Source organism: Phodopus roborovskii, unplaced genomic scaffold (assembly GCF_943737965.1).
Source record: "Phodopus roborovskii unplaced genomic scaffold, PHOROB, whole genome shotgun sequence".
Classification (NCBI taxonomy): Eukaryota; Metazoa; Chordata; class Mammalia; order Rodentia; family Cricetidae; genus Phodopus; species Phodopus roborovskii.
The window spans coordinates 6,143,080-6,157,852 of NW_026126599.1; the positions used below are offsets into that span (position 1 = coordinate 6,143,080).

The following is a 14,773-nucleotide window of genomic DNA, read 5'->3' on the forward strand; positions in this document are numbered from 1 at the left end:
AGTGGGAAGTCACCTGGGACATCCTTAAGCCTTAAAGTCACCTTTAGCCCCAGCCACAAGGGGTGGGGGCTGCTGATGAGACAAAGCTTCCTGCTGGGCTCTGAGCCTGAAGGGGAACCACAGGCAGGCTCACACAGTGGCCGCTGGGTCAATTCATTTGAGTTCTGACCCCAGATTCTATATAGGTAGGTCACAAAAGTGTCATTTCCCCACTTCACCCCCCCAAAAAAAACAGGGTTTCTCTGTGTAGCCCTGGCTGTCCTGGAACTCATTCTGTATATCAGGCTGGCCTTCAATTCACAGAATTAGAGGCCTACCTCTGCCTCTAAGTACTGAGACTAAAGGTGTAGGCCACTACCATCAGGCCATTTTGTCACTTCTTAAGTCAGGCCTCTGTGTTGAAGGGAAGACAGACTGTTTCCTTTCCTGAGATACCCCACCCTCACCCCTAAAACTCAGAGGCTTCCTTGAGACCACCATGCGGACTCTTGGATGAAAAGTGGCGGCACAGGAGGAGAAGCTGAAAAGGATCAGAGGTAGGTTGAGTGCAATGGTGAAAGGCTGAAATCCCAACACTTGGGAAGCTGAGGCAGGAGAATGGGCAGTTTGTAGTGAGCCTTGGCTACGCAGCAAGACCCTGTAAATGTCTCAAAATGAAAAAAAAATGACCCAAGTGGACCCTTAGCCCCTTTTCTGGAGGAATCTAGACAGGTGCTGCCCCTCTGAACCATGCCCCAGCCCCTCACTAGAGGAGTCTAGGCAAGGGTTCTACCACTCAACTACCTCTCTAGTTCCTCACTGATGGACTCTGCTGAAAGTATCCTCTTGTTGATCCCTGCTGCAATCCCCTCACTGGGGGATTCCAGACCCCACTAAACCATGCCCCTAGTCCAGAATGGGCCGTTTCCCTGTCCCTCATATATGCCTGGATGTTTTGTTAAGAGGTCACCTTGTCCCAGATTCCCCAAGAGTAGATCACATACAGTTCCGGATCCTGTCTATCTAGGTCTTGCTTTGCCTGTAGGTTCAGTCTTACCTTCCTGAAATCCCTACTGGTCCAGGGCTGGGCAACTGCCAGAGGGTGACATGGCAGGCACTGAATGACCGGCATGAGCCCAGAGGCCTTGCCCCTCCTGCCTACATGCCGGCTTACACCTGCCCTGCCCAGTCTGGCCCAGCTGCCTAGTTGCTTTTGTGGGACCCAACACAGCAGGTGGTGACACTCAGTGTCAGCCTGGTTTTATGGGCTTGGGGCAAAGGCCCTGTGACTGGTGGGTGGGGTTTCCCATGTGGCCCATGCTCTGCCTATCTTAGGAGTAATGTCCTGGAGAGTGGGGATCTTATCTTGTTCACCTCAGTGTCTGGAGTCTGCCTAACACACTCCAGCCTTACCAGGGGTTAGCTAAATGCTTGTGGAATGAATTGTGGAAAAGATAACACGACTAGGAGCTGTGCCCTTTGCAAGAAGAGCCCACAAAAACCAACAATTAAAACAGGGGTGGAAGCATTGTGACCCTCAGAGTACACGTGTGCCCTGGGCCTAACAGTGGAAATACACTCCATGTTCTGTGGGGACAAGTGGGAGGAGCCAGGCCTGACCCCACATCACCCTAATTCACCCCTCCAGTCTCATCTCTCTCTACCAAACTCAATGCCTATACTCCCTGTCCCCTGGCACACCCAACTCCCAGCATCTTATACCAAATCTTTATTTTTCCCTTCAATGCTTATCTGCTCCAGGTCTGCCTGGAACACCACAGACAAAACATATTAAGACCTGTACATAGCCAGGCATTGGTGGTCCACACCTTTAATCCCAGCAGAGGCGGGTGGGGTGGGGTGTGGGGGTGATGGTTTCTCTGTTTGAGGCCACCCTGGTCAACAATGTGAGTTCCATGCCATCCAGGGCTACACAAAGAAACCCTGTCTCAAAACCAAAACAAAAAGTATACATCTGCAACTCCCCATCCCTTCTCCCTCTTGTTTCTTTGGGATTGCTGCTTAAATGTCATCTCACAGAAGCCGACCCTGCTCACCAGGCGAGGTTGCCTGGCACATATGTTCTTCGACACCTAGCCCATGACAACAGTTCATTCACAGGGTCTTTTATAAACAGCTGTGGGATTTTGGTCTTTTGCCAGAGGATAAACACCAAGAGAACAAGGATTGAGTCTGTCTTGCCCGTCATGGTTATGCTGCTGCTTGCCCAGCATTTTGTGAGGGTGCACATATAACTGACCATTTAGGAATGCCTGAAAGACAAGGATGTCAGGTGGTATTGCTGCAGGGTTCCTCTAGAGAGCCTCGTCCAGCACAGGCTGTGCCCATGGGAAGGCAAGGCCCAGAGTCTTTGCAGAAATTCAGAGTAGCTGAGAGATGAATATGAGGCTCTGTGGCCTGCTGAGAATAGACACAAGAGTGACAGAAATGGGGCTGTGGATATAAGCAGCACCCAAGGAGGCTGCAGCAACATCCAGGGGAGCTGGGCAACTGGAACCAGGTGTCTAAGTGTGACACCTTGGACCATGGGGGCTACCTGAGGCCAGGCTGAGGGTGCAAAGGGTGTGTCTACCCTTAGTCTTTGTAAGACCACAACTATATTGCGGGGCCTGAGGGGATGTCGCAGTGTGCAAAAGGTTTGCTGTGCAAGGGGAACCTGAGTTTGGATCTGTAGCACCCATGTAAAGCACAATGCCTTAACGTGTTATCTTCAATCCTAGCCTTATCACAAACAGAGGTAGAGATAGGATAATCCCCAGGCCAGTTTGCCTGGGGTACCAAAAGAAAAAGGAACAGGGGGATGTGTCTGGAACAAAGTGGAAAGCAAGGACAGAAATCCAAAATTGTCCTTTAACCTTCACACACAGGCTGTGGCTTATGTGTATTCACAAATGCCATTTACACACAAGAACACTTACACACACAGATTAAGACAAAAATGATCATAGGGGTTTCTCAATGTAGGAAAGAATTCATCTTCTATACAGACCAAAGACATTTTAAATACAGAAAGAGATTCTATCTTTGGAATCAGACAAAGATTATTGAGTTCTTACTCCCTGGGGGGGGGGCGACGACACATCATCATCATATCCCCTCCCCCTGGCTTTACCGGAAGGCAATTCTAAACTCTCCTCCTTTCTCCCTCTCTCCTTCTCTTTTTAGATAGGGTCTCACTATGTAGCCTGCACTGACCTGGAACCTGCTGTGTTGATTAGGCTGGTTTCTAACTCACAGAGATCTGCCTGCTTCTGCCTCTGGGATGCTGAGATTAAAAGTATGCATGGTACACATTTATTTAATCTTTTCCCAGAAAGGTACAGATGGAACAACTTGGCCTGTGCCTTAGTTTTACAAAAGATCTGCAATACATAGCTTTTTGTTTGTTTGCTTTTGTTTTTGAGAAAGAGAAAGCATCCAAGCTGGCTTCAAACTCATAGTTCTGGAATTACAGGCATGGACCATTATACCTAGTTGTCTACATTTTTAAAAGAGTTTATGTCTATTTAATGAGTGTTTGCTTGTACATAAATCTGTGTACCCCATGTGTGCCTGGTGTTCTCAGAAGACAGAAGGGGTCATCAGGTCCCTCACAACTGGAGTTAAGGATGGTTATGAGCTGCCATATGGGTTCTGGGAAACAAACCTGGGTCTTCTTCAAGAGAAGCAAGTGTTCTTAAGTTCTGAGTCATCTCTTCAGACCCATGTTTGTCTACTTTTGATTATCCATTAAAAGATGTTTATCTCTTTACTTATTTTCTGTAGGCAGGGACATGCCATGGTACATGAGGAGGTCAGAGGACAACTGAGGGGAGTTGGCTTTCTTTCCACCATGTGGATCACAGATGGGGTTTGAATTCAGGTCCTTAGGCTTGGTGGCAAGTGTTCTTGCCTGCTCAGCCACCTCACTCCCCTTTTTTCATTTGTTATTGTAAAACACAGGGGAGTCTTGGGAACCTAGATCTTACTTTGCTTACTTTGGCCAAAGCACTTAGCTTCTGTTTCTGTATCATTTGCAACTGGAACTAGCAATTAAGTCATTTATAAAAAAAAAGAAAGCCACATAGTATATGATTTTATTTATATGCAATATCCAGACTGGGCAACACCCCCAAACAAGAAGTAATTTAGGGGTTGCCTAGGGCGGGGGAATGGGAAAGGCTGGAAGTGGGTACAACATCTTTTTATTACTTTATTTATTTATTTCTGTATGGGTGTGCCCTGTTGGAGGTCATAGGACTGACTATCTCTGGGAACTGGTTCTCCTCTCCTACCATTTCAGTCATGGGGACTGAATTCAGGTTGTTCCTCTCAGCAGCAAGTGCCTTTACCTGCAGAGCCATCTCACCATCTCCAGAATTTCTTTTGTGGGTGATGAAAATATCCTAAAATTAGATAAAGACTAAAGAGTGATTCTGTATGAAGTGCTTAGAGCAGTCTGACACATCAAAAATGATCTGAAAGTCATCGTTAAATAGAGCTTACCTCCAAACGGAGGCATACACACTGATGAACTCAGGGGGTAGGGGTGGGAGAAGGAATCTGTTCGCTAATATGATTTTAAAATAATATTCCATTCTTGAATCTTACCGTCTGTTGTGTACTTTTTATATATCTTGTAATTGTCTTACGGAGAGCATCATTATAACCAGTATAGATTATATATATTAAAAGGGCTATTAGACATAAACCTTGTCATACTGAGTTTCTCCCCCACCTTCCAAGTGGGAGGTTGCTCAGGACTCTGAAAGATGTGTGATGATCTATCCCAAGTCACATGCCTCAGACAGGATGTAGAAGGTAGCAGAAGCCAAGGGTTTCACAGAGACATACTTAGATAGATAGCCAACACCACATGCAGATAAAGCCATCTAGCTACCGGCAGAGAACTAGGGCCTGTGATGACTTTAACCTACTTGGTCTCTCAATTTGCCTGAAGCTGGATTAAAGTAATTCAACAGCAAGAAGAATTCAAGTTAGAGAAGCAAGGGACAGTCATAAAATTCTTATGGAGTGGGCCTGGAGAGACAGTTTAGGGATAAGTGCATTAGCTGCTCTTCCAGAGGACAAGGTTCGATTCCCAACACTCCTACAGTGACTGACAACCATTTGTAACTCCAGTTCCAGGGTATACAACACCTTCTTTTTTTGTTTGTTTGTTGTTGTTGGGTTTTTCTTTCTTTCTTTCTTTCTTTTTTTTTTTTGGAAGTTGTCCTGGAACTAGAGCTTGTACACCAGGCTGGCCTTGAACTCACAGAGATCCTCCTGCCTCTTCTTTCCAAGTGCTGGGATTAAAGGCTTGCATGACCAAAGCCTGGCTGGTAGGTGTTTTCTTTTGAGACAGGATCTTATGTGTATATCAGGTAGCTTCAAACTTCCTGTATAACCTAAAATGACCTTGAACTTCTCTTGCCTTACTTCCTGACAGCTGGGATTACAGGTGTGTGTGTGTGTGTGTGTGTGTGTGTGTACATTGACAGCAGTTCTATGCAGTGCTAAGGATGGACCAGGGCATTGTGCATGCCGGGCAAGCACTCTGCCAACTAAGCTATATCCTGACATCATCATTTTTTTCTTTTTAATAATTTATTTATTTGTATTATGTATTTTGTTTGCATGCATGTCTGTAGGATGTTGTCAAGTCCCTGGAACAGGAGTTACAGACAGTTATGAGCTGTCATGTGGATGCTGGGACTTGAAGCTGGGTCCTCTGGAAAAGCAGCCAGTACTCCTAACTGCTGAGTCATCTCTCCAGCTGTCATCAACATTATATTTTAATTTTGTTTTTTCAAGACAGGGTTTCTCTGTGAAATAGTCCTGGCTGTCCTGGAACTAGCTCTTTAGACCAGGCTGGTCTCCAACTCACAGAGATTCTCCTGTCTCTGCTTCCTGAATGCTAGGACTAAAGGTGAGCACCACCACTGCCTGGCTTTTTAAAAACAAATTTCAGCAGGGGTTCCAGCAGGGCCTGTATTCTCTCCGCTGCCTCTTCTCCTGTATGCCTCCTCATTCTCTTAAGTTAACCAAGATGTATAGTTGTAAACAACTGACCAATTTCTAGAGTTCCAAAGAATCTCATTTTGACTACTAAAAGGTTGTTGTTGCTTTACTGTGTGTGTAATTTTGTGTGTGCGGGGGTAGCACACATGCTACAGCTCACATGCTATAGTTCACATGCTACAGCACACATGATATAGCTCACACACTACAGCACACATGCTATAGCACATACACTACAGCAAACAAGCTCTAGCACATATGGGGGACCAGAGGACAACTTACTTAAGTCAGTTTTCTCCTTCTACCACATATGTGATTTAGGTGGTCACGCTTAGCAGCAAGTGCTTTACCTGCTGAGTCATCTTACTGGCCAGTTTTGACAATTTTGCTAGTGTTATGTTGCTTTCCATTTGGGAAGCGCTTTCCCCTACTGTCTTTGTCTTTAAATATTTATTCAATTGTATTTTACATAACGTAATTTTGGGACTTTAGTTGTTTGAGACAAGGTTTTCAAGGTTTGAGACAAGGCTATCTCTGAAATACTGATCCTTCTGCTGGGATTACAGATGTGTGCTGCTGCACCCATAATTCCATTTTGCTGTGTTAAGAGGGCTGGAGACATAGCTCGGTAGCATATGTTTAGCTCATGAAGCATTGTACTTGAATCCCAGGACCACATATACCATGCTTGGCAGTGCATGTCTGTAATCCAGCCATTTGGAAGGAAGAAGCACTGGAATGAGAAGTTCAGAGTCATCCTTTGCTACATACTGAGTCCAGTATGTAGTATGAGTACAGAGCCAGTCTAGGTTATAAGAGACCCTATCTCAAAAAGAAGAAGGGCAGGAAGAATAAAAAGAGGGCTGGAGAGATGACTCAGCAGTTAAGAGCACTTGTTGCTCTTGCAGAGGACTGGGGTTTGGTTCCCAGAACCCATTTAAGCAGCTCACAACTGCCTGTAACTCCAGCTTTAGAGAATCCAACACACTCTTCTGGTCTCTGAGGGCACAGCACAAACATACATTGCACAGACATACAAGCAGGCAAAATATCCATACATATAAAATCATTTTTCTTTCTTTTTCCTTTTTCCAGTAGAATGGTGGTGTTTAATTACTGGCCCACAAAGTTCCTAAAGATTCAACCAATGGCTTTCAACAGGCCCCTCCTGGATGTCCCATATGATTCAGGTGAACTCTGCAAACCTTTCAGGTACCCATGAGGCACCATATGTCCATAGCTGAGACTCATCCTGTACTAAACAGACTTCATCCCTTCAGTGTGCACGTCTCCACCAGCTCTAGCTGGCAGGACACTCAGTGCCAGTCGGGTCTTCTGAATGATGGCTTGGCATGGAGGAAGACTTGGAGAGGGCTGCAGACAAGTGCAAACAGTTTCCGAAACACTGAACTATTATTGATTCTGATCTCAGGGAATCTCATCCTAAATTATGCTAAAAGCTGGCTTTTTTTTTTTTTTTTTTTTTTTTTTTCTGACTCTGAGGAGAAATCTCGCCAATCCAACAGGTCTTTGTTTGTCTTGTAAAATCTCTAACTAGAAGTCTTTAAGGCAAGTACTGGGCAAAGGTAGGAACAGTGAGGTGGGGGCGGGGGTAAAGGTTTCCATTAGGCAGCCTTTGAGGAATGTGTACCTTAACCCATGTAAGGGAAAAAACAGTTGTGTTTGTGTGTGTTTCAACTTTGGGGCTTACTCAAATAATAACAAAACCTGCTTTGTGATCATATAATGACACGCTGTTGGGGTGCATCTTAATTATGATTAATTACTAGGAGGATTATGAGGCAGGGCTTTTCCTGGGCCAGTTCTGCTCCTCACAGAGTCTCTTGTCAGGTTGTAGCATGAATCCCCAGCTTCCTTGAATGCAGCGGGGCTGAGCTTCCTGATGGAACTCTAAGCACAACAGGGCAATTGTGCCTCCTCTCTAGACCTTTGCCTTCCTTCCCTTTCCCACAGAAAGACCAGCAGAAAGTGGCAGCTGAGCTAGGAGCGTCAAATACCGGCTGCTTGTTCCCTCAGGTGTTCAGTGTTGCTTGCCTCAATCATCAACAAACACTCAGCAGACATCCTGTGCCCTGTGTTGAGTTAGCACCTCGGATAGCTGGTATTTACAGGGAGTTTGGAGAATGGGGGAAGCTATCTTTGTGAGTTGCTCAAGTCCTCTCGGATAAGATGCAAACAGTTCCTCTCATTCACAAATTGAACCATCGGAGTCAGAAAAGGTGGTCTCTCCACCCCCTCAGTGGCCAACAAGCTGTGTTACTCGAAGTACTTTCTCCATTCATTTTGTGTTTGTGTACTTGAATTCATGTATTCGTGTGCCTATTTCTCTCTCTCTCTCTCTCTCTCTCTCTCTCTCTCTGTATATGGAGGGTAGAAGATAACTTTGGGTGTCATTCCGTAGGGTCTCTTCTTGGCCTGGAACTTGTCTAGCAGGCTCGTTAGGCTTGTCAGCAAACCCCAAGGATGCATCTTGTTCTGCCTCCCCAGTAAGCATGCTTCACCAAAATGTGATTTTCTTTATGTGGGGTCCTGAGGATCGAACTCAGGACCTCATGCTAGCAAGGCAAGTAATCTCTTTAGCCATCTTCTTCCCCACCTGGAAGCTGCAGCCCCCTCACACCCAGCACCAACACCTAGCACAGTTCCTTTAGGAGATACCTACTTCAGGCTAAGAGAGGCTACTGTCCTCAAGGGGCTTACAGTCACAGGAGCAATAAAACATGGCATTTGATTCAGGTCTCTGTGTGTGTGTGTGTGTGCTTACATGTGTGATTGGTGAGAAACCCTCATCGATGAAGTCATATTCCAGGTGTGTCTTGACGAATGAAAGGAAGAGCATCTGCCAGGTGAACAAGAGGGGACAGGAAGGGCTGGCTGTCTTAGCAGAGGGGCCAGCTTGAGCTTTCTAGCTACGTCAGTGGGTAATGAAGTCAGAAACAGTCTGTTGTTTAGTTGAAATTTTAAAAAGTTCAAAGCTCCCTAAATCTGATAGGATGTGAGAGTCAACCTAAGGTGAAGAGGATAGGAAAGTTCTGATTAGTAAAAATGAAGAAGGCAAAATTGGTCTATGTTTTGACTGATAAGATACCGAGAACTGTGTTGATAAAAACAAGTAAAGAATTAAAAAGAAAGAGAGGAAAAAGTCCCAGATTGAATTATAATAATTTTTATGGCCTTTATATAGTCTTATAATTTAAATTTTAAAGTAATTGTCGGTGTTACCTGCTGCCCACGCCGCATTCCTCCGTCTGCAGGGGGCGCAGCGATCTCTACCTCGTCTACTCCAGCTGAAGGGGCGGAGCCTCCAGAGCCAGTATGGATTGACGATTGGCTGATCCGGGTGTCGATCACGACGTCCCGCCTCCGCCTACGTCACATGACGCAGCCCATCATGGCGGCGGGAGCGCGGCAGCTTGGGCCCGCCGCTCCGCAGGGTGGCTGCTGTTGCTGCTGTTGAGGGGCGGCGGCGGCGGCGCACACGGGCGGGAAGGATGATGATGATTCTACGGCCAGAGCGGCGGATGCAGATCGGGAACGAGGTTGACGTTTGGTCCAAGAGACGTGTGTCCCGAAGCAGCCGGCGCTGGTGTCGCTGAGGCAGCGCGGAGGACTGACTGACTGAAGGCGGCGACCCGAGAGCCGGCCCCGGGGGACCGCGCGGTGGACGAGATGCCGGGGCCGCCGGCTTCCTCGCCGCCGTCGGTGCTGCTGCTGCTGCTCCTCTTGACCGTCGGCAGTTCCCGGGCCGCGCCACTTCCGCAAACAGGTGCCGGTGAGCGGGGCCAGGGGGCTGCGGGGCCGCTGCGTCTTGCGGGGCGGTGGCGAGGACGGCGGGCCTGCGGGGTTTGACCGCCTAAGCGATGGATCGGAGGCCTGCCGAGGGCAGGAGGCCGCGGGAAACGAGCGATCCTAGGGAGATTTCTTGCCGCAGGGGCGTGGGATGGGGGGCGGGGGCGCGGCGACGCGGTGGGGGTTGGGGAAGACCGCGAGGAGAGGTGGCAGCGACGGATTCCCCCACATCCCTGGGGGACTCTTTACCCCCGCACTCTAAACTTGTTGCCCAAAGGTCCCTCAAGCTTCTGTCCTCGGCACTCCTTCCTTTTTCCCAGATGTCACCTGCCTGTTGTGGCTTTTCTCACGTCTTATAATAAGAACCCTTTCTTGTCATTCCTTAAATGAAACCAGTGATTCGGGGAAGCTGTGCGGAGTTTCCTTGGCTCCCCGAAACTTGTTCTAAAGTTGTAAATTGATTTTAGATGCTGTGGTTATTTGTTTATTTATTTTTTATCATTATTCGGAGTGAATTTCGGAATGAGAAGGGAGAGACGATACATATTTTTGTTTTAGGAAGACAAAGATTGGAGTAGCAGCTTTTGAGTAACTATTGGCAAATTGGCCTGAGGGAAATTGAAATGTCTGTTTTAGTGGCATCAGTGAGCGATTCTCTTTTCCAGCTCTTAGCTCTTACATATTTCCTGCATATAGTTTTGATTTGGAGTTAAATTTAAAAAAAAAAAAACTTAGCCAAAGAAATCATCCCAGAAATTTTAAGGAAAAAAAAAAATCTAGACTAAAGTCCCACCATTACAGCGTATCTTTTCAATGAAGAGGGAGGTATTGCATTTTCAAAAAACTTTAGAAGTTGGAACAACTGTAAGGACAATTTAGTCCAATTTCTTCATCTTTTGCTTTGAGGATAGTGGAATCAAAAGAGATACTCAGGGTGACACAGCCAAGTTGTAGTTGGGACCAAGCCCCCGTCTTAGATTGACCTTGTTGTATGATCTCCCCTCCCCATCCTCCAGTTCAATTTAGGTTTTGTAGCTGTCTGGAATACATCTGAGGTCCAGGATTATTTTGGAATAATATTGAGTGCAGAGCTACCTTCAAGTGTTTCATACAAATCTACAGTGAAAAAGATGTCATGGTTTCCAGAACTACACCAGGTTTTATGCCGTTGAGTGTCCTTCAATTGAGTATTAAGTGATGTCATTATATTATATAGTGTAGCACTGTGTTTCTGCTGTTGTCTTAGAACCAAATCTTCTTGATGACTTCTGTGTTCGGATTTAATGGATAAGATAACTGAATGCCACCAGAAGGAGATGACAGCCAGCTGGGATGGGTATTGCAGAAAATACCAGGAAAGCTGGGAAAGATTATATGGCAAGGTTGCTATGTAAAGATACTGACACTTAAATAGGAAATTAACAATAGAGTAGGATACCGGATAGAGTGTGTGTCAAGGGGATTCTAGAAACTTCCAGAAGACTTTGTGCCTTTCAATATTTTTATGCATTTTGAAAAATAGATTTTATATATGTGTGTATGAAGTGTATCTGCTTGTCTTCTATGCCTTTTATTCTATTCTTATTTCATTTTATACAGACTGGAATTTTAGAGTGCTGAGTTTTGTTGAGGTCTCATAAAACAAAGCAACCAGAAAAAAAAAAAAATGAACTCATGAATAGAAATAATCAGATTTTAACATATATGAAGCCTGGGTGATTTGTATAAAGTTTTGCAGATGTTTTCTTTTATATTTTGATCCTTGGAGGTCAGCTGTGTGGCTTAAATGTGTGTGGCAAGGAATTAGCAGGTATCTGAAGCTAAACTGTGTGGAAATGATATATTATCAAATTTTAGACATAGATTTGTGGAAAATTCCTGCATCCAAATAGCTTATTGATATTGCAACTGGGATAGTGGTTGTGATTTTATTCCTCCCTCCCTTCTTCCTTCCATCCCTTATTCCCTGTCTCTGTCCCTCCCTCCCTCCTTTCCTCCCTCCCTTTCCCTGTTCTAGGGATTGAACCCAGGGTCTCACACATGCGGAACACTCCATCAAGAGATAGATTCTTTGATCAAGTAAATTAACTTTTGGATTAATCCTATTTAATGAGCTCACTAGTTACAAAAGAAGGCTCTGTTTTGAACATACATGGCAGATAAAAGAGCAACTATGCCTTGAAAACATAACTGGGGCGTCTAATAATCTAGGAACCTGTACAAGATAGGGCTATCCTTCCCCAGTAAGGGTAGGCCCATTGCATAGACCCCTTTGCCTTCTTGCTCTTATTCTTTAGAAAGATCAGACTGTTTAATAGTGCCTTGGAGAAAGCTCAGTTCTCAGAAGTAGGTTGGGTGTATATGCTAGGAACTACACTTGAAGACAGGTATTGTGATGCATAGGTGTAATCCAAGCACACAGGAGGCAGAGGCAGGAGGATCAATGCAAGGATCAGGGCCACCTACATAGTTAGGTTACACAGTGAGGTCAAGGCCAGTCAAGGCTACCTATTGAGAGGTTTGTCTCAAAGAGACAAAACAGCAACAACAATAAACACGTGATGTTTTATCCTTTGGTTGACTATTTATTTGCTTGGGAAACAGGGGAACTGTGACTTAAAATTCAGCTTTTGTTTTTAAAATTTTTATTTATGTGTGGGGGCATTTGCCTACACTAATGTCTGTGCATCACGTGGGTGCTTGGTGCTTGAGAAGGCCAAAAGAGGGAGGGTGTCAGATCCTCTGGAGCCTTGTGGGTGCTAGGAATCCAACCCAGGTCCTCTGGAAGAACATCCTATGTTCCTAAATGCTGAACATTCTCTCCATCTCATCTCCAGCCCTTTATTTCTTGAATTAACTTTTTAGGTTAGTATAAAAAGTAATAGACTTCATTAGGACATCTTCTTAAATATATAAACTTCAAAAATTGAAATAATTTATGAAAGATGTCTTTGTTATTCAGAGTCATTCTCAGGATTGGAAGTTGAAAGGTGTTTACTCATTGACTCATAGTAAAACTATGTAAATAGTTGCCTGGTGCATGGAAGTTTTCCTTTTATTTTGTTTTGTTGTTGTTTTGGGTTTTTTGAGGCAGAGTCTTGCTGGGTAGCAAAGGTTGTCCACCAAATCTGGATGGATCCGCCTACCTTAACTTCTGGAGTGCAGATGATGGGTGCACCAGCCACTGTGCTTGGTGGATCAGAAGGCATGTTGAATTTTATTGTGGGCCACTCTGTGTTTGAAGGATGCCCTTTTATTTATCTCCTGTCTGAGTCCCTTTTCCTGAAGATCCCTATTCTGCTGTATGAGCCCTGTTATGTAAACTGAGAACTTGCTGGGCCTCACTGGGAAGCTTAGGGGAAGGGAGAAAATACAATTTTCACAAATCTGCTACGTGACCAAATATAGCTCAGTTCTTTTCTGTATGGCTATCATATCATTTTTCGGAAACGTGTGTGTACTTGTAGGAGCCTGTGGAGTTACAGCATAAATCTGGGTGGGAAGAAAAGAAAGATCCTATAGTGGTGTATGTGAATGATTCCTCCGAACGATGATGCCTTGTTCACATTAGGGTAGTGGTTAGACAGGGAGACCCACTTCTATTGTTCTGTGGCATATTAGGTCACAGAGCATAGAGGAAGCTTTTTGCAGGTCTAGATAAAGGCCATCACGGAAGCCGGTGGGACTTAGCTACTGATTAAATGTGGCTTCTGAATGTGGCGCTCTCAGTTTAGATGAAGCACACAGACTTGTATCCCGAACAAGATTCCTACCATCAAGTAATTGCTTTTCAAAGTTTGAATCTTTGTGATTAATTTTCACAGCTTCTGAGAAATAAATATTTTTCAATAGGCTTCTCAATAGGCTTCAATACTTTGGACTTACAAATGGATTTAGGTTAGGATTGCTCTAATTGCTTTCACTTGGTGACACTTTTGTGCCACTAAATACGCTTTTTTGCACTATAATCAGAAGTCTGTCCAGTTTTGTAGCTGCTCAGCAATGAGGTTACCAAATCCTTACAGCTTGCTGTTATCAGTGTGCTGACCATTCATTTTCTTGAAATTTGGAGAGTCCTTGGGCCCTCTCTGTCCCCTGTGGGCTGTGTCACTTTGATAACAGCTGTACATATAATAATAATTTTAAAAAGGGCATTGTCATGTGAAAAGGGAATATCCAGGTTCTGAAACAGTTAAAATAAATAAGTCTTCAAAAGGGTCTTTGTGACTAAGTGGCAGCAGTGGTGGTTGTGGTGGCATGCGCACCTTTAATCCTAGCACTGAGAAGCAGCAGCAAATAGATCTCTGAGTTCGAGGCCAGCCTGGTCTATAGAGTCCTGGGACAGCCAGGGCTACAGAGAGAGACTGTCTTGAGGAAACTGTCCCCCCCCCCCAAAAAAAAAGTTTTTGTGGATGGACATAGACAAAAAGAATTGAACTTTTCAGTCCAGTTGAGAGTAAAATTCATGAAACAATTGTAGAGGGAACATGATGTCCTAGACAGAAGCTGGGCTTTGAGTTAGACCTGGGTATGAGGCCTTCCTTCCTCTTCTCTTTCACTAGCTTTAAAGTCATGGGTCAGGCTAGGAGCCCAAGGCAGGAAGATCCTAAATTCAAGACCAGCCTATACAACTTAAGAATCAGTCTCTAAATTGGAAAAGTAAAATAAGGGCAGGGGGTCTGATATGATGCACACACATTTAACCTCAGCATTCAGAGGTATATGCAGGCCTGATCTCTGTGAGTTCAAGGTCACCCTCGGTTACACACTAGCTGGGGCTACATAGTGAAGCCCTGTCTTAAAAAAGGAAGGGACTGGGTGGGGTTAGGGATAGAGTTTAGTGGCATTTGCCCAAGCATGCAGGAGACTTTAGGTTCAATCTTTAGTACTGTAAAGGCAAAAGGAAAGAAAGAAATCTTGGGACAGTTATCTGCCCTCTTTTGGCTTCCAAGAACTCAGTACT

General features: G+C 45.0%; 1 protein-coding gene across 3 annotated transcripts in view; it reads left to right on the top strand.

The window, feature by feature from the left end:
* Positions 1 to 9,422: 9,422 nt before the first annotated feature.
* Positions 9,423 to 14,773, top strand: part of Lmtk2 (lemur tyrosine kinase 2) — an 81,737-nt gene continuing 76,386 nt past the window's right edge. Inside the window, exon 1 of one of the 3 annotated variants that reach the window (XM_051205378.1) lies at positions 9,423 to 9,793. In XM_051205378.1, coding sequence (XP_051061335.1) covers positions 9,691 to 9,793 — 103 coding nt within the window. In that variant the 5' untranslated portion in view covers positions 9,423 to 9,690. The remainder of the gene's footprint in view (positions 9,794 to 14,773) is intronic. The other 2 variants (XM_051205377.1, XM_051205379.1) reach the window with 2 other exon arrangements.